This window comes from Anser brachyrhynchus, assembly GCF_964034855.1.
Source record: "Anser brachyrhynchus genome assembly, chromosome: 3".
NCBI classification, from domain to species: domain Eukaryota; kingdom Metazoa; phylum Chordata; class Aves; order Anseriformes; family Anatidae; genus Anser; species Anser brachyrhynchus.
The window spans coordinates 103,173,390-103,197,883 of NC_137696.1; the positions used below are offsets into that span (position 1 = coordinate 103,173,390).

A 24,494-nucleotide genomic window follows, 5' to 3' on the forward strand; every position below is an offset into this window, starting at 1 on the left:
AATGAAATATATGCTTTTCAACAGAAGGAAGGCTGGCAGATTCAAGTGTCATGCTCTGTGTCTTAAGATACGTGTAGAGTGATAAACCATGATATTGCAGGACTTAAGAGACTGAGGAAAAGAAGGTGCTCATAAGTGCTCAGGAAAAGAGCATAACACAACAGAATGTACAAAAATAGTAGCATTAAATATTAAACTTATTTTTCATTTTTTTATTTGATTTTTGTAAAGTTTTTTTTTTTTTGAATATTTATAATATTGCATTAGAAATAGCATGTGTGATACAAGTATACATGTTTTTTCTTCCAGCACCATGTGGTGGACATTTGACAGCATCTAGTGGTGTTATATTGCCACCAGGGTGGCCAGGATATTATAAGGATTCACTTAATTGCGAATGGGTGATTGAAGCAAGACCAGGACATTCCATTAAGATCACTTTCGACAGGTGAGAATCATAACGGCAAACATCAAATAACTTATGAGCACAAATAATGTTTTTTAACAACAAAGAAGAAAAATATTTGAAATTATTTTATTAAAATACAAGAAATTCAGTGTATATTAGAATTCTATATGCTAACACAGTTTCATTTTAAAGTATTATCCAACTGAAATGGTCAGCCCAATTAATTCTTAAAGGTGTTATCCCAGTGTGGACCTCAATTACACCTTCTGGAACAAATGGGGATTATGTCCCTGTGTAGCATTCAGGGTCTTCTGGAATAATAATTGTTTTTGAAGGGGAATTATTTTCAGCCTGGTCTTACGTGGAGTCAGGAGGTAGTGAGACTATATTTAAGCACCAGGAATGTGAACTGCAGCATGTTTAATCTTTTTGTAAGTATTGTGACCTCAATTAGATCTTTTTACTAGCCATTCAAGAATCTTTCAAAATTGTGACTTTTCTTTCCAAAGAAAGAAAAGTTCTTTAAAAATAAATTAAAATCTTTAAAATCTTTACCCTTAGGCATCTTTGTAAAATAAGTAAAAAAAAAAAAAATCTCAGTTTGCTTAATTGCTTGATCTAGATACTAATGTCATACTAGATGCTCCATTTGACACAAAGATGCAAAGGATAGTATGAAAGACAGTGCCTAGAGCTACGCTGCAGCGTCTTCTTGTACAGGCCTTCCTGTATTGCTGTCACCCAAGCAGAGGCAATAATATATGTCTAGTTTGACCTCTGCAGAGAGAGCCAACAGTGCTGAGTATAATGATTCAGTAACAGATTTGCAAGCCTTCTATGTCTAAGAGCAGAGACAAAAAGGTATGAAAATGAATGAAGAGAAGAGCAGAAGAATGTAAAAGTGATTGTTACTGGGTCAAACCTAAGGTACATCTTACTTAGTATTGTGTTCCTTATGGGGACAAAAAATGCAGAGCTGTGGACAAGAGCATGAGGATCAGATAAACGTGTGTTATATTTCCCCAAAGTACTTTCCCAGTTTGCAATTCAAGACATTCCTGAACTAAAAGATTATTTGTTTTAATGTGTTTAGTGTGTTTCTGCATGTCTCACTTTGATTGATTTGTTTGATGTCCTCATGCATCCATGTAAAGTTATCATTTGCAACATTCTTCAGTTTGGGAAACACACTGGACACTGTTACAGACTTGAAGTGCCATTAGTGGGGATGGTGAAATATACAGGCAAGGTGAACAGTGTTGTTAAAAGCTGTTGATAAAGATTGTTTGCTTTCATTATGTTCAGCAGGAAGTTCCAGAATTTAAGTCACTGTTGTTTTTTGTTTGTTTGTTTGTTTCTTATTAAAATATCAATACATAAATTATAAAGTTATATTTACTTGCCATCTTTGCCCTTTTTGTTTTAAATTAGTTATCAGAACCCTGAGATTCCAGGAAGGCTTCACAAATTCAGTGGAAGTAAACAGGCAGTTGTAAAATGGAGCATTTTAATTTTATTAAAGGAAATGGGCTGCCTGTAGCTGTAGACCTTAACAGTATGACCACTATATTTCTGAGGAAAGTAATGGGAAACATTGGTTCCTGTGCCATATGGCCCAGTTCAAGAGCTACATTTACTGAATTTTCAGCAGATGCACACACATTCAATTAAGAATATTCTAGAGTATTGTGTACAAATCAAACTGTGATGAAATTAAGCAAGAAATTTGAGTTACCCTGAAACAAACTTGAGAAATCTGATCTGGTGTAATTCTCAAAGTACAGCAGTCAGTTAATGTAATCCAGTTTTATATCAGCATTATTAAAGGAAGGATTTGGTCTCCTTTCTCTAAATGTTACAGTTACAAATACACATTACTATTAAGTACAATACTAATGTACTTATAATAGAGAAGCTTCTACTGGAGCTTCTACCAGTGTTCCTGGTAGGTTTAGAAAATCGTATAGCTTTACTACATCATATAATAAATTTCTTTAAGATTGTTATGCTTTGGGGATGAGAGGATAATAATGTCTCTTTTTCAGTAAAGTATTTCTTCTTTCCTAGCATGAAAGCAATGCTACCCAGATTAAAACTTGAATGGTAAATCTTTTTCTAATTTAAAAGAAGTTAATCTGCTGAATGATGTAACATTAGCAAATTACAAGTCAGTAAGCAAAATCAGTATCAAATAAAGAAATAAAATGATCTATAAATTGCCAAGCACAATATTCGGTCATATATTTTGTCAAGATTTGGAAAAATAGAACCCTTTTATATTTTGCTGTATGTCTTGCCATCACAGATACAGTTGCCAGATTTAAATTTTGCACCATGAGCGTGATATTTGTGATATAAATTAGCTCACTCTTGAGCTAATGAGGATTTCATGTTGCTAGACAAATGTGACTTACTAGAGTACTTAGAAACTTTCCAGAAATAGCAGCAAATGACCAAATAACCCTATGAACATTTTACATTGAAACATTCTGCATTTCACATCAAGACAAATGCCTGGAAAGCAACAGGACTGGAGGATTTTTGGTACTTTGAATATTGGTAAAAATTCATTGAATACTAGATAAAACAATCTTCTTTACTCAAAACCTAGCTATCCATGAAAAATAGTATAACGTAGTAATATTGAAGAGTTTTTAAAATTCTCTGGAAATATTTGGAGAATGTCCTACCTTTTAACAACATAAATATGCTAATAAACATTAAAATATTTTTAAAGAATTATTCTTAATTCAGTAAGGATGCAGAATTTCCAGTAATCAATTATCTTTGTTTATTGTTTACTGAAATGTTAATATGATAATGCAAAGATTGTAAAAAATGTCCCCAAAAGCACCCCAAAACACTCAAAAAAGAGAAAAGTGAACTAAGTTTGAGATGAATAAGAATCTACTGGAAAAATGATCATTGTAATTGGTAGCCGTTCCTGTAGGAGTTACTTAAAGATTTGTCTTTCTAGCAAGAGTCTGCAACCCATCATTCACACACAGCCCTGCTAAGAAAGCTGCAATTGCTGGCTAAGAGCACTTTATTTTTAATTAGTTCTACTCACAAACAGAACTGTTAAATTAAATATTGAAGTATTGATTGGGAGTCCATTCATTATGAGTACAAATAAAGTATTAAAACCAGGCTAGCACTGTGTGTTAGTTTTCCTTATTCTGCTGCAGGGTAAATCAATGTATAATCTTCGAAATTATGGAAAAGTACTGAACAACTGTCAGGTTCTTGAGTGATGCTCTCTGTGACTATCTATCCTGGTAAATTAAACAGTACTAGAGAACTTTCCAGACGCAAGAAGTCTGTATTTACACACTTGCTGAAATAGTTGCTAACATACTTCTTGCACTTGCCAATTAGAATTATCAAGCATGGTTCAGGAGTTAGTGTGGGCAGGCAACAATTCATAAAAAGAAATCTGAATGATATCTCCCTGTTTGTGAGTCTGAAGTATGTCCTTCCATGACAGCTGACTTCAGTGCCAGAGACTGGTCTTGAGCAACCTTAATACATGCAACCTTTGTATTCCACTGTCAGAGAGGACAGATAGCAGTGAAAGCAGTCACTTGGATTTTAGCCAACATACACAGAAAGGTCAAAAGCATCATGGATCTAGAGAGTTTCCTGGGTGAAGAGAGGAGCTATATGTAGGGCACATCCGAGTTTCCAAGCTCTGTGTAGTTAGCTGTCGTAGTTAAGCAAATTCTTTCAGATTTGTGAATGTCGTTTTGTTTTCAGGGACTCACGAGAGAATGAGAACTATAGAGATTACAGAATACATGCTAAATCTTCACCTACCATTACTGATGCTGTTACGTATGTGAAAATGGTTTTAATACTAACGCTATGGGTCCGTAAAATGTAATGGCTTGGCTGGAAACTGTTCATTCTGTCATCATTACCTACATAGCATAAAGTTTATTTAGACTTTGAAGGAATGTCCAGTGGAATTCCCCTTTGTTGTCTTTAATTACAAGAACACAGTTTCTTACTCCCAGACCCGCTAAGCATGTATCCCATATTGGCAAGACAATTTAAAGGCATTCATTATGAAACAAGTGCACAGGGACAGAGATTTTTAAGCTCAGAATTTGAATTAGTAAACCCTATGGGAAAAGACAAGACGATCTCAAAACAGACATTTTCTATACTTGCTCTGAAAGGTAAGCATTTTACAAAAATAAGAATATTGTGTTTGCAGGCAAATATATTCAGACAAGTATGGATATTTGTGTAATAGTAGAAACATTTTTTTATAGGAAAATGGATGTGTGATGTTCAGATGCCACAGTTCACAAGAATATCTGATATAAGCACAAACTGTCTTGAAATGCATTTGATGTGAAAAATGTCAGTCAAAGTTTCATCTGCAGAAACAGCAGATTTGATCTGTTTGATTTAAGAACAGCTAGTAGCGGATGACTGCACACACAGACATCCTTTATGAACTGGACAAATATGATGTGGTTTAGTAATTCGCACAGATATTGATTGTTCTGTTGATTTTAAAGTTTTTTGTTCTTGTAAATCAACTATCTTGTTACCCTCCTTATTTTTTTCTTCTTGTCTATACTATCTGTTTTTTTGACACATGTAGATAGGCTAAGGAATTCTGTAACAAATTTCAAAATGAGGGCTTGATTTCAGTTTAACATTTTCGTAATGCTTTTTTATTATTATTATTATTATTTCATAGGAAAATTTAATTATTTAAAAGTAAATTAGTGAACTGTGTTAGAAAAAATTCTTTGGATAAAGCATTAAGCAGCTGAATATATAAAAATTTTTTGCCAAATGTCAAATAATAAAATTGTTGAAATAAAATAATGAAACATTATTGAAGACATTCCTAAGATGTCAAACTGTTTTTTAATCTGATGGCAAGAAATTTCTTGGATCTTCATAATGCAGTTTTGTATGAGACAGTTTGCAGTTTTCTACTCAGGTTCCTCACTAGATGTCATTTTGAAGCCCAGTCATATGGTTGATCTGAAGTATATTACACATCTTACAAATTTTATAGGATACCAAAAAAAAAAAAAAAAAAAGACATGTAAAAACGTCCTTAGTTGTTTTTCACAGTAATGCACTGATGGAGCTGTAGGTATACTGATTTTTGTATGTATTGACGTCTTTGGTCAACATGAGTTAAACTTCTAACAGCATTCTTCTGCCTACCAGACTTATGTATTCCTTTTCAGATTTCAGACTGAAGTTAATTATGATACATTGGAAGTCAGAGACGGGCCAGCTAATTCATCACCATTAATTGGAGAATACCATGGAACACAAGCACCCCAGTTCCTTATTAGTACCGGCAATTATATGTATCTGCTGTTCACTACGGACAACAGTCGTTCCAGTGTTGGCTTTCTAATTCACTATGAGAGTAAGTCAGATATTTCTCTGATTTTCATTTAATTTTGAAAATAACATTCAATTTGAAAATAGCAAACAAATATGAACTAATTAACTGTAGTCATTATATTTGTATCAGAACAAATTGTACTGACTCTGAAACTATTAAGTCATTTTGGAAAATTTTACTTCATGAGTTCTTGTATGTTATTCAGACTGCTTACGGGAAAGTAATTTTAGAAAATCACCCTTGGATTTAAAGATATGTTGGGTTTGTTTGTTCTGCCCTGCCCCTGCCTCTCTATATATATCTTTCTACATTTTTAATACACTTTGCAGTACTGAGCAGAATTGAGCCTTATCCATGGTGATTCTAAAATGCAAATAAGTGCATAATAATATTGATCTGTGAACTCCAGAATCACTATAACACTATTTTCTTTAAAATTGGTTGTATAAAATTACATATATTAAACTTTCTGAAGTCACTGATGTTTATATGATAGTGTAGCCATTCACTTAAATACTGAATAGAATGCATGTGTTTAGCATGGATAGGCTAAGCAAATAACATTGTTTTTGTCAGTTATTGTGGTCTTATCTGAAAACTAACCTGACTGCAGTAAATTTTCTGTCACATTGAATCTGGTATGAATGACCAAACTTATATTTCATAGCTACATCAAAACTTGGAAATTCTGAATATTTTAGCTCTGACACAGACAACGTGGTAGAGGCTGAGCAGATAATAGGCCACTGAGCGATGCAAAGACAAGGAACAGTATGTAGGATGCCAAATGAGTTATGTGCAGATGCTGATTTTCCCTTATTGTGTTTGAACTAAATGGTTGCTGTTATATTTTGTACAGTTGTCCCCAAATTTTTTATAATATTGTGTTTTATTTTAAACCTGGTATCAAATAGATGTTGTCTTCTGTTAAAAATAATAATATAACAAATAGTAATACAGTATCTGCCCTACATGTTCTTAAAGACGTAGGTCTAATTATGAAATGATTTAGAACAGCATTCTTATATCCTTTCTTTATCTTTTTTATCAGTGCACTTCAAACCTTGAAATTTGATTAGAGGTTTTAACAAGTATTAGTACTTCATTGTCTAACTTGAATTTGTAGGGATCCTACCATGATCTGGCCTAGGTCCAATAGAATCTGATAATTTTATTAACAATGTTGATGATAGCATAATGAGTACACTTACAAATTCTATAAATAACTATTCTAAGCATAAATGTGGAAGGAGAAATGACATTCACAAATACAAAACAGAAATACAGTAGAAAGGATATGGTGTTTACAGACAGCATAAGCAATCCAGAGAAAAATGTAACTGATGCAAAATGTCTTCTCACTGTTGTAGTGAATCATCAAAAAGAATTACAGAATAGGCAAATTTTGTATGCAGGGCTTAGAAAATATAATAATTATTTCACTTAATTTGATGACCACAGAGAATATTGTGTCCAGTTTGGGATCTTATTTAAAAGAAGGAGCTTCTTAACATGGAACAGATGACATTTACAAGTATATATGCAGCCTTGCACTTGGAGCTAATTCACCCTTTTAAGATTACAGGGAAGCATTTCTGGTCACTGGAGCTATGTCTGATCCAGTAAGTTAGAAATGCTAGAGTCTTGGCTTCAGTCTTGCAGTCATTTACACAGTTAAAGCCCAAACCCATGCATGATTTTCACCCATGCCAACTAGCATCTTTCCATATAGTAGTGCCTGGGCATAGTTCTAGGGGTAACTTCAGACAGAGACTGTTCTCAAAAGGCAGCAGGGACAAGCCCCTTTTGTTTTGAGGTGCATGAGATTTTAGCTGTATGTATGTTAGTCGAGTCATGCATTAAAATTGGTGCCAGAGAATGGGGTCTCTCTAAATATAATTCTGTGGCCTCAGTTTCCGATGCTTGAAAGCACATTCTGACATCTGCCTTACCGGTGTTCTGGATGAAGCTATAATGATAGCAAAGAATAGCACTCTTGCTTCCAGCTGAAGTGCTTCCATTGTTCAAAACATTTTTGAGATTCACTGAATTCACTGAATAATACAGTGACTGCTCCGTAGCTAGCCTTAATGGGGAGCAATGGTTATGGCACCAGCCATGTTTTGGTTTCTGTTTTTATTTTCTTCATCCATTTCATGCAATGAGCACTATTTAAACAATCTCTAAAGAATCTTACACTTTAATATTCCATTTTTCTAATGATTTTAACTATTTGAACTGTGAAGGGGGAAATATAGGTATGTAATATATATGAGTATGTAGTATATGAGACCATATAACTGTTGTTTGCTTTCATGCCTTATAGCAAGATTCATTTCCTCTTCAGAGATCTAATGAGATCCACTAATTAAACCAGTTTCTAAAAATCATTTATAGTTCCATTTGCAAAATATTCATTTTAATAATAAATGAAGCATCTAATACAGCTAACATACTAAAAAGTTGATGAACATTTGAGGAAATGTCAATATTGACAGAGTGAAGTTTTTAAGATGCCTGCTTGTATTTTTCAATTATTCAGTGGGGTGCAACATCTGTTTTGATTGTATTTTTGCAGTTAGCTTTGGGTTGTGTGTTATGTTCCTTTGAAAAGAGAATGATTAAGTTATAGGGTAGAATATTATCTGCTGAAGTAATTCTCACTGCTACATGGAGTGAAGTGAAAGGAGCATTTTTTGAGGGAGCTACTCCTCCCTGCTCTTCTTGGGAAGTACTGGAGTATGTAGGGTGGGGGAGGAAAAACATGCATTTCTCATAGACTTTAACCTTGTATTTATTCATCCAATTGTTATAAAAAGTATTAAATCAACTTTTTCAATCCCTGGACCCACAATTTATCACTATGATGCCAAAATTTCTCATGTATAGTTTAAGATCATCTTTTTGTAGTCAGGACTCTCAGCACTGTCCGTTATTAAGTTTGTCTTATGTTATCCCCCATTAAGAAAAAAATCTTTGTCCAAAGAAGCAAAGAAAAATCCCTTCTTTTCATCTATAGGTGATTGCTAAACATTAAATACTGAATATTTTCCACTCAGAATGAAATTCTGTTTCCTGAGCTGACTTTTTCATTTGTACAGCACCATTATCTCAAGCAGGAAGTTGCAAGTTGCTAGGGTAGCCACACCTTTTGGTCTCCTTGCAAAAACCTGAAAAGTTACAGTTTATTATTTCCAAATGAAACCGATAAGAGTTTACGTGACTCAGAATCCCAAAGCAGTTGATGTGTTGGGTAGGGGTTGAAGGGTGCCCAAAGAGACAGGAATTTTAAGTGTGCTGCTGCAGACCTCCATCTACTGTAACATACCTCAAAACACTAAATACAGTTTGTCTCAAAAAAAAAAAAATGTTTATTAAAGTTAAAATTTCATCCACAATCAATATTTATTTAGGCCACATACACTGCAGAATATTGTAGACTTAAAAAGGTTCTTTGATTCTATATTAAGCCTTTTAAGCCAGGTGAAGGGAATCTGGCTTCCCTTCTGCAATGCACTGTATGCATTAAGAACATGCAGTCAAGACTAAAAGAAGCATTTATTTAGAATTTAAGGAGGTGCCTTATGGGAGGGATACCTCATGAAAACTAGATCACAAGCTTTCAAATCTGAATTCATAACTGAAAAATAGCTGAAGGGTACAGGGAATATTTCTCTGAGAAAGGTAGAATCATTATTTATGTTATTTTTGGTTGTAGTCCTGCTTCCAACCCTCATATCCATAATTCTAAAACCTTTACTTTATGCCCACATAAATCATTTTTTTCCTTATCTTTTTAATCCTTCTACTTAATTCCTAAGGTTATGTGGTAGTCCTGGAAAAATAATGAACTTCCATTTGATGTTTGGTGGTTTTTTTTTTTCTTTTTTCTCTTCCTTGTTCAGTGTATAGCTGCAGGTTTATTTATCATACACTGTTCAAACTTTTTCGTAAGACATAATTACTAAACACCTGTCACATAAGAGTTATGCAACTATATAACCTATATTAATTATCTTTCTATTTTTGATGCATTGGATTGTATGTGTAAGATTTAACAAGTGGTTTCTTAGTTTATCCATTACATTTTTTGATACTGTGCTTTTTGTTAAGTCAAATAGCCATTACTCCAACAGAAGAAAGTTGCATTGTCCCACAGTATCAGAAATGTAATAGACGAAATGGAATAATTAAATATGATTTATATACTAGATTGGATGTTAGGAAAGGATTCTTCACTGAGAAGGTAGTTGGGCGCTGGAACAGGCTGCCTAGGGAAGCGGTCACGGCACCGAGCCTGCTGGAGCTCAAGAAGCATTTGGACAGCACTGTCAAACACAGGGTCTGATTTTTGGGTGGTTGGTCCTATGTGGAGTCAGGAGTTAGACTCGGTGATCCTTGTGAGTCCCTTCCATCTCAGGATATTCTATGATTCTATGAAAAGAGAAAATTGAGTATTAATTCTTTGAACCTTTATATCTTCCTGTAGTTGCAGATGTTCAGTGCATACATTGGCACTTTTTTTCATTGTTTGATCAAATATACAGCTCCAATTTTTTTCCTTCTTAACTTGGGCTTCTCTGTTCTGTGAGATTTAAAATTTAAAAAACTGCTCTTCAATAGCTAGAAACAGTCCTTTATATCCCACACCAGTGCTCAGGCAATGCTAAGAAGTATCTTTTGGGGTCTATTTCTTCTGTCTTACTTACTCTTTTAGTGTTTTGTTTATGATTTTTTATGTTTACTATCTGAAAAAGGGGAGGAAATAAATTAAACCTGTGTATTTCAGGTGTTACTCTGGAATCAGATTCCTGCCTTGACCCAGGGATTCCTGTGAATGGCCATCGCCATGGTAACAACTTTAATATCCGCTCTACAGTAACTTTTAGCTGTGATCCGGGATATACCCTGAGTGATGAAGAACCACTCATATGTGAACGAAACCATCAGTGGAATCATGCATTACCCAGCTGTGACGGTAAGTGTCAAGTTCTTTGGGTGGCATCATTTAAGTCCAAAAAAGTTAATCTCTTATTTTCAAGATCTAATTAAGCCTATTATTATGACTACCTACCTTCAATCACACCAAAATCCATATTTTTATAAAATGATTTTATTGTTAATAAAAGCTATACTTCACATCTCTGTATTAACTTTCAAATACTATAAATGAGAAGTGAAATTTACAGGTATATATTAATAGAAACATTACAAATCTGCAGTTTAGTAACTGCAGAAAAAGCAAGACATTGAGAAGTTGGAGAACAATAAAACTATATTTAGAGCTGTATTTTTTATGTGCTTCTAAATTTTCTAGTGTTAGTGGTAGATAGAAGTGGTAAAACCGGAAAATGGTGTTGCATGTGCTCTTGTTATTGTAGGAAAGCAAGTTTCTCTTTATAGATGGGTAGAACTGGGTTTAACTTGGTTAGAAAAGTAGTAGAAATAGAGAATGTTTTGGGACATATGCAATATGAAGCTGTCTACATCTTTCTTTAAAAAAAATGCTGAACTATGCTAGCAAATATTTCTGTGCTCTTTTTATCATACCATACATTTACTGTGGTTTTATTCATTCATATTCTCCTTCATGCTTATGTGCAGTAGTACATTTATGCAGGCAAAACCAGGCTAAAACATTTCTTCTACTTATTTTTAAACATATGTCTAAAATACATAAATTTAAAATAAATAAACTTTAACAAACTCCTTAGTCTGGTAAGAAATGAAAAACCATAGCCATAATGCCAGCATTATAGCTGTGCGTACATGTATGTGTGTAGAACTTCTGAAGGTGTATTGCACTGTTTGTCATGTATATTTGCCATAGTTCATGACAAGGTTTATCCTTCTGTGTGGAGAAGAAGACTAAAAGCATCTTAATGCTTTACTGTTGTATTTTAAAATATTTAGTTTATTAAAATTTGAAAGAACATAAAAAGCTGGACAGCTACAGATGAAAGAAAAGCACAGCCATGCTGTATTTATGAGATCAGTGAGTAATTCAGCAATGCAAATCTTTATTTTACTTTAATTAATTTGCCATGCAAATTGGATCAGTCTAGTTTAGCAAAATGCTTATATGCATAAAATTTTTCTATCATAGTACTTGTGTCTTTCAAAATACTTATGAAGGGAAAATCTGAACCTGTGAGAGGAAAATACTTATTTTTTCCCTGAATGTCACAAAAGAAATCAAATAGCAAAAATGCTTTTCTATTCTTTGAAGAAAAATACATTTTGTTTCTTATACTTTTTGTTTGATGAAAACGGAATGAAATGAAGTATGTAGTCCAAGAAAGTTAACTGTAAGATATATGGTTTCTGAGTGAGTTCAACAAAACAAAACAAAACAGTACTTCTAAATACCGCTACAATAGGAATTTGTATATTCTGGAACATGGATTTACTTATTTTGGTATCCCGCCAACTAACAGAAGATGTTTTAGAGGAAAAATAAAATTCCGTTAAAAGACTACTTTAAGAATAAACAAATTGTTGTCAAACATGAATGTCATGGCTTCAGACAAATTAACTTCCTAGTTTAATACTTGACCCTATTTTTCTATTTTTAGAGTAGTTAAAGAAGTGAAGAGTGAACTTTTTTTTTTTTTTTAATTAAAAACAGGACTTCCTGTATGACTTCTGTTTTGTTTTCCTTTTTTTTTTTTTTTTCTTCTATTAAGCATTATGCGGCGGATACATTCATGGAAAGAGTGGAACTATTCTTTCTCCAGGTTTTCCTGATTTTTATCCAAACTCTTTAAACTGCACTTGGACTATTGAAGTGTCACATGGCAAGGGTAAGAATCTAATATGAATTGCATATTTATATGTAATCTCTGTGTTTTATAAATTCAAACAAGCAAAATGTCATTTATGAATCCGCTCAAATCATTGTTTTCTGCCGTTCTTTTGAGGTTCACAAAATGAATGTCTTCAAATGTTGTAATCTTTTTAATTTGTGTTTATTTTGGAAAATAAATGCTCTTTTAGCAGTGACCTGGAGTAATGTGTTTTAGTTTCTCTTAGAAAATTGGACAGAAATTAGAAGAGCCAAAATATATGAAAATAATGTTGTTGCTTGTTAAATAAAACTAGAGTACTAAGTGAAAGTTTCCAGGGCCTTATTGATAGCTCTTCTCCAATATTAATCATGAAACAGCAGATTTGATCTGTGTATTAGTAACCGTAGATTTCAGACTCAAATCATGAAGCTTAAAAGCTTAAATTAATAAAAATTATATATCTTTATGTTGTATACACAGTGGAGTAACATTTGGGTGTGCTTAGCAGCTTATCCATTGGGGAAATGGATAGAAGAAGCAAGGGGAAAAATAGATAAATTAATTAAATAATTAGTAAAGCTTAGGAAGTACAGATGATGCTATATATCACTGAATCAAAATATAATGAAAATGTTCCTCTATCAGCCTTCTATGGCAAGAAAAGTCTTTGTTATGTGTGATATTAGTCTGAGAGGTATATTGGAAGTTTCTACTATTCAAAATCTTCTTACAGACTGTTTTTTTTTATTTAATGCTTGCATGGCATTTTCAAATTTGAAGTGTGTGAGAAGATTTTCTAAGAAGACTGTTGCTCCCCACAGTAAATAATCATATTTTAAAAGTTAACTGTAATGGAAAATTCAATTCATTTCTGGACTGGAAGTTGGCAACTGGAAAAGTAGTCACTTCTTGAGTAGTGACCTAGCTAATGTGAACCTGTATATATTGAAGACTGTACATAAAACTTGTGTCATCTTGGTCCTTGTGTATAGGCAGTTGCTAAAGTTTAGAGTAAAAAGCAAAATCGTATCCGAGGAAATGCAAAAAATAAAGCATGAATACAAAAATATAGCTGATTATTAAAGTAGGACTCCTAATTTAATAGTGAGTTGATGACAGAGATTAGAAATAAAAGAAATACAGAAGCTTACAGAGTAAACTCTGTACAATAAAATTTAGATTTTCAGAGTGCTGTATACAAATAACACTGAATCCTATGAATTATTTTACAGGAGTTGGTGATTTATGGTGAGCTAAACAAATACCCCCAGTGCACAAACTGATTGGTTGAGTCTATTTGCTTTCTGGAGTTTTTGTTCTCTGAATTTCAGGTTTTGATTCCATGTATGACCTTTCCTAAAAATCTTCTCATATCATTTAAGTTTTACTTTCTGTGTAAACTACATAACGGAAGAGAAAAATTTCCTGTTAAATCCTTTTCTTTTCTCCCTTTTTAATATGTTTAAAGGTGTACATTTGGTTTTTCATACCTTTCATCTTGAGAGCTCTCATGACTACTTGCTCATAACTGAAGATGGCAGCTTCACAGAACCAGTAGCCAGGTTAACTGGCTCAGTCTTACCCCCTACTATTAAAGCTGGCCTCTTTGGAAATTTTACTGCACAGCTTCGATTTATATCTGATTTTTCAATTTCTTATGAAGGCTTCAACATTACGTTTTCAGGTAAGATATTCCAACCTGCTAAGTGTCCAGAAATTGTTTCCAAGGTAATATTTTAACTTGCAGATAGCAAAAATGTTATGAAACACCAGTAAAGAAGTTGAAAGAAATATACCGTCTGTATCTTAGAAGGCTGGCTAGGATTTATTAAGGTGGCTAACATTTAGAAGATGATGATGATGAGATGCTTTTAAGGAATTTTCCCTGTTTCCAGAGAACCAGTGAAAAAGAGGTTTGGAGGAAAATGGAGGAAAAAAAATACACAAAGAAGACTAAAAGAAACTTCAGACAAAAGAATCTAACAAGCTGTTTCACTAAAAGAAGGACAGAAACTGTAAATAAAGAGCAGCATGCTAACTCGGAGTCACAGTGGAATTTAAATAAATTAATTTTGGAATGGAAAAAAAGACATTTATATAAATAAGTTAATGAAGGTGTATTAGGTGTTGATAAATGCAGTTCTGATATTTTTTAAAAACTTTAAGAGAATTGATAAAGATTGCTAATGCTTATTTACAGTCTTTTAAAATTAGACTACATATAAAATATATTTCTCAAGAATTTTCTTTGCCTATCTCTGTTACTAGAGTGTGGAATATTTACAGATGCATGTACGAATGAATCAGCCACTAGTTAAGATGCTTGTGCTCATGGATATTCTGTGGGAGAAACACATAAGGAACTAATATATCTGACTCTCGTACATCATTGTTCAAGAACTGAAAAACAATAAACATGTTTTATCTGAAGTCTGGCAGTGTTGCACTAGACCTATAGATGCACTGTTTACAAATACTGTAGTTCAGCTTATTTAAAAAAAAATGATTAGAGCAATAGTGTTGTATTTTCTCATACGAATTGATGAATATTTTTTCTGGATACTTTAAACTAACCAAATTAGAAGTCAACAGTTCAATAAGTTTGAATGCAAATGCATTTTTTTTTCTCTTATATTTTATTTATAAATAACTCAAAATGGTAGATGGCCATTTGTAGAAAAATACACAAAATATTATTATGGATGTAAAAGGGAAAATTGTAGAGTAATAAAATAGATGTATCAGAAGTTTTCAAACATAGGCAAAGTTTCATGCCCTATCTGCAACAAGTACACACATAGATAGCCATCATAAGTCATCATTTATATTAAATAAGTATTTTCAGAAATATTATCAATCACATTAATTTTATGGCACAAGTGAATAAGTCTTTTCTTGTTTTCAAATGACCAGAATGTATTTTGCCATAGTAAGCAGTGTTTAGTGAAAGACCTTAATCTATTTTGAATATCACCTAATACAGAAATTTGCCCCACTAAGCACTGAATTGATTGCAGATAAATCTATACAAGAGATAGAAAAGAAATTTTTAATCCTTCCATGAAAATTTTTGATTTTATTTTTTATTTAGTTGTAATACATATGAACTCTTTTGTTTTCCTCTACCTTTTGAAAGCAACTTTTGACAGCAGAGTGACTAAACTGCTAAGTTTATTCTACAAATATTATCTTGGCTTCATTTTGAAAGAAAAAATCAAAAGTAGCAATGACAACCTTTACAAGTTGCATGCATAAAAAAATAAACTTTTAGTTAAAAACACAAATAGATTTTTTTATTCATCCTGTAACACATGAGACACATGAACTGGTATGCATGGAAATTGCATTCTGATTTTGATGACCATCAGTGAAAAGAACTTGACTAATATATCTTCCATGTAACTGTGCATTCCTTGTTAAGTATATCTTAGTGATGTTTGTTTATCATAGAATTATAAAAACAATTCTTATCAGAAGGGACTTCAGTAGGTCATTGAAACCAACCTGCTGTTCAAAGCTGGATTAGGTATGAGATCAAACCAGGTTGCTAATGTTTTTGTGAAGGAGGATCTTGAAAACCTGCCACTGCACTACTTCTCTCGAAAACGTGTTTTTACTTGCATCCAGCTGGAAACAGTTTTATTAAGTATTTCAACTTATGCTTATCGTCTGTCATCTTCCCACCACCTGGGGAAAGTGAATAGCACTTAAATGCTATTCATTCCATGCTGCAAAGCAATTTTTTTAACATATTTTAATCTAATGTATATAATAAATATGTAGCAATAATTTAATAATGTTATAAATAGCAATAAATAATAAAAATAGTAATAAATAGCAATGAATAATAGCAATAAATAATAAAATAATATTATGTTAATATTATTATTATACCAACAACAATAATAAATCAAAAATAATTATTTAATTATTCCTATGATTATAGAGACAACAATATATACAGGAGAAAGTGCAGAGTAGTTCCATATCCAGCACAAAGGGATAGAGAAAGACACAGTATTTTTTTATTATTATTATTATTTTTATAATTCCCAGTTTCTTGTAAACGTAAAATAAACTGAAAGTTGTATTATGATATTAGTCTAAGTATATCATCCCCTCTGAGAGTTACAAGAATTCCAGGACATGTATTGTTCTGTATACATGTACTGTCAGTTAAACAGATTATTTAAGTAACGGTGAAAAAAAAAAATTACACACTTTAGGAAGCATTTGAGGACTTCAGTTTTACTACTTCTTACTTCTTTTTGTTCCTATAGATTTGCAAATTCTGTGAATTTATTCCTGGTTCATAGTTACAAAAGAGAAAATAAATCCAGACACTTTGAAACTTAATATATATATATATATATTTAATTTCAGTTAGGTGACATCTGTATGATTTCTAAAAGGCATGCGAATAGTTTGTTATTTAAATAGTATAGTTTTACTTGAAAAACAGAACTGCATTTTTTGAAAATGTGGTCATATGTCTTTTTATTCACCTGACATTTCATTTGATTTTTTGTTAGATTTTCTTCATACATAATGAATTTTTAAACTGTAAATCTCACTTCTAAAGCTGTTTGGGAGTTCAGATCAAATGAACCAAGAATAATATACAGAGGATGTAATTAAAGAAAATTATAGTAAACCACTTAGAGTACAAGCTGATTACAGACCTTCAAAATTAGGAAAATAAATGTAGTGTAGGTGGGACACAATAGATACATAATTACTGTATATATAGCCATAATAAAAATATAGAAATGGTGCTATTTTAAATAGAGAAAATGGCTCTGAAATACTTGTTTTTCAAGTGATGCATACTGACAAAATGCAACTCATTTGACAAGGTTTTTTTTCTTCCCCATGTGAACAACTTGTCCTATATATATGTTTTATTGTCTGCAGAATATGATCTGGAACCATGTGATGATCCTGGTGTTCCTGCCTTCAGCAGGCGAATTGGCTTTCAGTTTGGTGTTGGAGATTCCTTGATCTTTTCTTGTTTCCCTGGATATCGCTTGGAAGGTGCTAATAAACTTACCTGCCTGGGTGGTGGTCGGCGTGTATGGAGTGCACCTCTGCCAAGGTGTGTGGGTAGGTGGTCACATGCTTTCATTTCATTCATCAAATCGTTATTAGCACATGGCATGTTTCAGAATATTGGGTAGAGAACAAAGTACTTGGGTTGAAAGGATTGATCCCCAAGCTGTAGAAACTTTACTCAGTGCAAGATATAAGTACTCCATGTCTTTTTTTACTTAGAGAACAAAAAGAAGAGGAATAGTAAGAATCATGGTAGAAAGTAATATCAGAATGTCTTGTGAGATAAAATGTAAATGTAATAATTGAACTGTATGTGCCCTTATTAAGATATAAATTTCATACTTTGTCTTTCAGGGTACAGAAACAATGTTTAGAGCTCTTAGGTGAAAACAGCCTTAATAACAGTACCCCAGATGATTTTAAGGGTGTTTATTATTGTAACTCTGAACATTTATTTTTTTTTTTTACAGTTTATAAGCTATACACTGTATTGCAGTATCTAAAGTGTAATTTTTAAATGAATGTACTGTTGTTAAAAATCATAACTATATGCTCAAAGTGGGTAAATAGGTCTTTTTTGTGAGCAGTGTTGGGACTGGATTTTATAAAATTTGTACTGTTGCTGTAGTTGATTGATGAGATAGTTTTATCACCAGTATATGAAGTGAGTCTGATAGCTACTATTGACATAAGACTTCTGAAATGTCATGTAATTCCACACACCTACCTGTAAATGGATTGCAATAAGAGGGCTATTTAAATACAATTTTCTTTCATTAAGGGAGACACTCAACTTTGGCATGATTTTTTTGCTTCTTATAAAAGCACATACATCTATATCTGAAAAAAAGTTGTAGGTCCTACATTGTAAATACTCATAGAATACATATATATAGTTTTTTATGGCAAAAAGGAAAGTATTTGTAATTATGTTTTAATGACCTGGGCTTATTTAACCAATTAGAGAGAAGCCAACATTGTATGGTGTTTACCATTAAATATGTATATATACATATACAAATATATAGATAATTTAAGTCTTAGGCTATTTTCAGCTAGCTTCTTAATGCTGTTTGACTGTGAATGTTGGCTAACCAAGTACACATCATCATATATCAACTTAATATGTGCAAATTTCACTATAAGAATATTCACATACTCACCTTGAATGTAGCATTTTAGTTTTCCTAATTTTTAAGAGCGCTCTGCTGTTCTATAGCTGTCCATGCATGCAAATAGAAAATTCACTGCTTACTTCTGGGTTCTTAAACAAAAGATGACTGTTAATTGTGCAATATTACAATTCTTAATAGTTAAGCTTAATCAAGATATCATTAGGATATACCCATATGCAATTAAAACTGAATATAAAAACTCTTTCTACTGCATGTTGTTTTACTGTTATGGTTGCTTGTTAATGATGTTATTTGAAGTAGCTGATTCTGATGCAGTCAATAATGTATGAATGAAAGTATTAACATAAAAGATTATTTCTAAACAAATCACTGTTTTGAAGAGTGACAGAAAAAAGGTAGGTCTTTAAGAAAGAAAAAAAAATTCTACATGATAACAATATCTGTTATTCCTTTCTACAGAATGAGCCAGTTTAAAAATATGATTCTTTGATTCTTTATAAACAAAAATATACAATGAGAAAAGTATTTGTATGTGTAAACAATGGCAATCTCGATCTCAAAAAAAAAAAATCAATCCAAACCAACCCACCAAACAAACAAAAATCCACAATACTAGATGACTGGGTATTGTGACCAAATAGGAGACACAAAGAGATACCAGACAGGAAGCTGCAAACTTATTTTCTAACTCCCCAGAGGATAAGTATATGTCTGTCAGCAGCTATCGTATACCAAAAAGTTAGCTGGTTCTGGTACTATGGGTTGAATACGGATTATTAGCCTGCAGGTATTTTTTAGTTGGTGGGATTCAGATTCCAAACATTTGAATTTCACTATTTTCAATGTAGTTTTGGACTTGGTAACTTAAGTCAATAAAGTCAAGATAGAAAGCCTAGATTTTGGTGTCCATTTTACAGTCAGAAGAATCAGTCTCCAGACATCCTTTAGATGCCTAAATAAAGGAAATTACTTCCATTGGAAATTAAACTTCCACAAGTCTGATGGTCTATTTTCATTTTAAGTAAGCTTTCATTTTTTCCAATATATTTTCCTCTATTTTTAAGTAATATTATACATTTGTAAAGTTATTTGCGTCTGTTCCCAAATTCATTAGTTATCATTTTTATATCCAAGGTTAGAGATATTTGTTTCAATAAGAGAAAATTTAGTGACTACACTGAAATGAATATGGCTTAGTTTATATTACTGGAAGAAAGGAATAACTATGATGAAGTTCCATATACTTAGAATTATGCTACAATAATAAGGTTGTTGTTGTTGAAGGCTTTATTCAAAATTACCATCTTGTAAACTTAACTTTGTAAAATGGAAATTTTTGTTTTATATTATTCATTTTCATGTCTGAATGTGTGCTCAATTTATTGTTCAATTTTATTCATGTGTCATTTGAATATATATATTTTAAATATATATTTTGAACCATTTGAACCAAATATATATTTTTTTATGGAACATTTAAGTATCATGCTCAACCACACAAGAGGCTCAGAAAGTTATAACTTTCAATATGCAAATTAAATATGAAATTGTTTTTCCAGTTACATGTCTTCTCAATACTTGTTATGAGACATAAATTTAATTTTCTTTGAATAGAAGTAAAAGTGCGTGTCTGCAGTACACTAACTAGCAGGAAAATCTGTATTATTTCCTGTAAAATTTCATATCTTATTTGATGTATGGAATCTTTTGGAAGTTATAGTTCTTGGGAAGTTCAGGTTATTCACTTTTTTTTGTTGTTGCTTTTCTTTTTCTGGTGGGCTCCTCTGCATTCCTCTCAAAAACATGTTTGTTTTAGTTCAGATTAAAAATAATAATAATAATAGACTATTAGTAGTATTTAAGTGTACTGATCTGCAGGAATACTGTTATTTTGTGATGAAGAAAATACATGTTATATTATTGTCTTATATTTTATTTTTATTAATGTTTTTATATTTTAGAAAAACTTTCCTCCACATTGTACAGTAATACTAAGAGATTCGTACCTGATATTTTGAAAATGCTCATGGAATTATTCCACATAATGTAGATTACATATTGCAAAGTTGCAAAGGTTACCAAGTGTCAATTTAAATTAATGATGCATCAGCCATTGAATTACCCATGAACCTACAGGTCTAATTTAACCATTTACATTGTCAGACAAAAATATGCATACATCTTCTCCCAAGCATAATTTAGATACATATCCAATCACAAGAATAAATGATGAGTCTGTAATTCATATAGAAAGGAAATTTATTTTCTGAGAGCTCAACATTTCCTTTTTGTTCTAGTTGTGCTCGGTTTTGAATCCATTTATAGATTAGTTACAGGACACGTCATTAAATCCATGTACAAGACCCTAATTTCTAATTGATCAAGAAACCTTTTTATAAACTATGCATAGATGTTTGGCACTTATCTAAAACAGTATTCTGTATAACTCTTTTATCTCTATGAAGAAAATTCCGTTTCTAAGAGTGTATCAGACCAGAGAGATAAAACATATTTGAGAGTCAAGGGCCACGTCCAAATCACCTGAATTCTGAGGGCATTTCAGAAACCTGAAAGGAGGGTTTGGACTCCTTGGAAAGTGTGCAAGAGTATGTGTAAACACTTGTTCTCAAAGCAGGTGTGTCAACATCTTGAGACTTGCATATTATCTTAGTGTAGTACTACTCTGTCTTCCCACTGAAAGAGCAAGCAGAGCCAGCGGCTACCCCTATGGTGCCAGGAGCAAGGACGCAGTATTCATCAAGCCTCTCTTGTTGCCAGTGTGGGCCAGAAAATAATTAGAGTGAAGATTGTAACAATAATCTCTTCTACTGTAAACAAAAAATAGCCCATATCATGGGAGTGCTCTCAAGTACCTCTGTGTTCTTCCCCAGAACCAAGTCTGCCAAGGAGTGATGCAGGCTTTGATAACAGATGGTGTGTTTGCTTGGTACACCTATTATGAAGCTCATTGATTTGGAGGGAAAATATACCTGAAGGTATTTCTGATACTCCATTTAGGTCTTGGTCTGTTTACATTCTTAACACCAGTTAGTGAGGTTGCAGCCCTCCAAGTCAAGTAAGGGAGTCATCCAGTGAGAAAAATATTTTCTAAAAATAATTCTTCAGCCACCCTTATGATCAATCAAAAGAGTAGTTAAAGCTATAAATGTAGGAAACCAGAGTATTAAAAGAGATCTTTCAGGAAGGAATGATGCAACTAAGAAAAATACAAGGAAAGATGCTCTGCCAAGCAGCTTAGTGGAACTGAGGTGGAAAGACGCAGTCAGTGCCCTTCAGTTCAAGCTACTTTCATATTTTTCTCAGCACCAAGAATGTTTACAAAGGTCTTATTTCTTGTTGCTATGACACCTAAAACATTAGGAATGAAGATATCCTCTTCTCTTGATGAGTAGTTCACACAAAGACAACTTCCTTCTCAAAAGGGGGAAAAGAAAATACTTGCCCTGATATCTGCTGGCTTTACAGCGTACATTCAGAAATTAAATCTAGTCTTAACTCAGTGGCACAAAGTTGCAAGTACATAGTTCAATAGTCTCTAGGGTATTTCTTCCTCATTATCATTTCTACACTGTCCAAACTCATCTACATGATATATACACACCAGCCTTTATATATCAACAAAGTTTTTTTAGGTCTTTTTAGGACATATGGTAATATTTACTTTAATGACTCTTTTAATCAGATTCAGGATGAAAGGCCTTCAAATTTAATTGCATTTAATTTATAGACTAAACATTTACCCAAACAAATACTAATTTCTGTCGCAGAATGTGTACTCAGATTCATCTGCTGGTAAAAAAAAAAAAAGATAAAAAAAAATAAACAACAATAAACCATCAGAGCTTCCAAAGCTATTGACTTTCACCCTTCTATATCCAAGTAAGTAATTTCAAATCTTTCCTCCAGGGTTCATCTCTAATATATTCTGAAATTTTCATGGTCAGAGAACCATTTGTGCTTTCTCTTCATTTCTTCTCCTTTAAAGAGTCATTTTTCAGGTCAGGCAAAAGCAGAGCTTGGGAGATCTGGTTAGCCTAACATCATGACCCTGTCATTTTTAGTCAAAGACTTTGAGTCCCATAGGGACAGCAATATCATAATTTTCACTGGACTTCCTTTCCATGCTGTGCAGGACCCTGATCTTCAAAGGTTTTTATCTGAGTGACTGGAAGTTGGTTGGTTCTCAGAATAAGGCAAAATCCCTTCTTCAGTAAGGAACCTGCTAGTACACAGCAAAAAGGACACTGCCAGGTCTATCTACAAAATTATATAGAAGTTCATAAATAGGTGTCCTTGTACATCTTATTTCCCAATGACAACCCTTTCTCTCTTATCCTTGTTTACATTCTGAACTTTCAGTTAGAATGACTTTAGTGTTTATCTCAGCCATGTACCTCAAGTGGTTATACAGCATTATTCTAGCTCGTAATAATCAGTTTTGAAAACTAGCTAGGATTTCCGTCTTGGTCATCACCCTATTTCTGTGTCCTCCAGTAGGACCTCTCCCGTCTGGCTTGAAAGCAGTTTGTGCCTACAGCCACCTACTTAAACTATAATTACTGATGAAAAGAGCCTTGCTGTTTATAATTAAAAAGTGTGGAGGAGGTTCACGGCCTTAGGGTTGACTCCCTTGTTACTGCTTAAAGAACAGACATGATAATTACCCAAGGTGGTGTCCAATTTCCTCATCTCAGAAGATTAAAATTCTTCTTTTTTTTTTTTTTCCTCTTAGAGCTGTTGTTGTGGGTTAACCCCAGTAGGCAGATAAGCCCCCCATAGCTGCTTACAAAATTCCCACCAGTGGGATGAGGGAGAGAATCAGAAGAGTAGAAGTGAGAAAATGTATGGGTCGAGACAAAGAGAGTTTAATACATAAAGCAAAAGTTGCATGTGCAAGCAAAGTAAGATGAGGAATTCATTCACTATTTCCTATTGGCAGGCAGATGTTTAGCAATTCTGAGGAAAGCAGGGCTTCATCACACTTAATAGTTACTTGGGAATTAACTCCAAACTCCAAGGTCCCCCTTCCTCCTTCTTTCTTGTTACCCCCAGCTTTTATTGCTGAGCACATCATATGGTATGTGATATCCCCTTGGTCATCTGGGGGCAGCTGTCCTGGCTGTGTCCCCTCCCAGCTTCTTATGAACCCACAGCCCACTTGCAGATGGGGCATCATGGGAAGCAGAGGCCTTGACTCTGTGTAAGCACTGCTCAGCAATAGTTAAAGCATCGGTGTTTTATCAACACTTCTTTTCTTAAATCTAAAACACAGCATTATATGAGTCTCTACAAAGAAAATCAACTATATCCCAGCCTAAACCAGTACCTTTGTGGAACACTTTCTCCTGAGGAAACAACTCTCCATACTTTAGCTATCTGCTGAATCCTCTGAGTTTACATTGTCATGATGTGGCTTTTCAGGAGGACCCCTTCCTTTCCACCCCTCAAACTAACAGTAGAAAGACTGGGATTGCCAATCTCCTCACAGAAATTTTCACATTCTGCATTTTTTTTTTTTTTTTAAAAAAAAAGAAAGGTAGTGGAGTCATCCATAAAGAAATACCATTTCTTGTAAGAACTTACTCAAAAGCACTCAAGTAAAAATGACAATTTCTCTGTCAAATGTACTAGTAGTTGATATCTGCAGATGATACACTTCAATCACTTTTTTGCACAAGAGTACTAACTATTTCCTGGATTTC

General features: G+C 33.1%; 1 protein-coding gene and 1 long non-coding RNA gene across 13 annotated transcripts in view; one reads left to right on the plus strand and one right to left on the minus strand.

Moving 5' to 3' along the window:
* The window catches only part of CSMD1 (CUB and Sushi multiple domains 1), a 1,150,108-nt gene that overhangs the window by 867,450 nt on the left and 258,164 nt on the right, over positions 1 to 24,494 (plus strand). For all 12 annotated transcript variants that reach the window (XM_080586628.1, XM_080586632.1, XM_080586634.1 and 9 more), the window contains 6 exons: positions 310 to 448; positions 5,629 to 5,816; positions 10,585 to 10,773; positions 12,482 to 12,598; positions 14,052 to 14,267; positions 17,498 to 17,686. In XM_080586628.1, coding sequence (XP_080442754.1) covers positions 310 to 448; positions 5,629 to 5,816; positions 10,585 to 10,773; positions 12,482 to 12,598; positions 14,052 to 14,267; positions 17,498 to 17,686 — 1,038 coding nt within the window. The remainder of the gene's footprint in view (positions 1 to 309; positions 449 to 5,628; positions 5,817 to 10,584; positions 10,774 to 12,481; positions 12,599 to 14,051; positions 14,268 to 17,497; positions 17,687 to 24,494) is intronic.
* LOC308192736 lies at positions 8,497 to 17,474 on the minus strand. The gene is made up of 2 exons (XR_013949062.1): positions 16,088 to 17,474; positions 8,497 to 10,229 (listed from the first exon to the last, which is right to left on the minus strand). It is a non-coding gene; the product is annotated as an uncharacterized lncRNA (long non-coding RNA).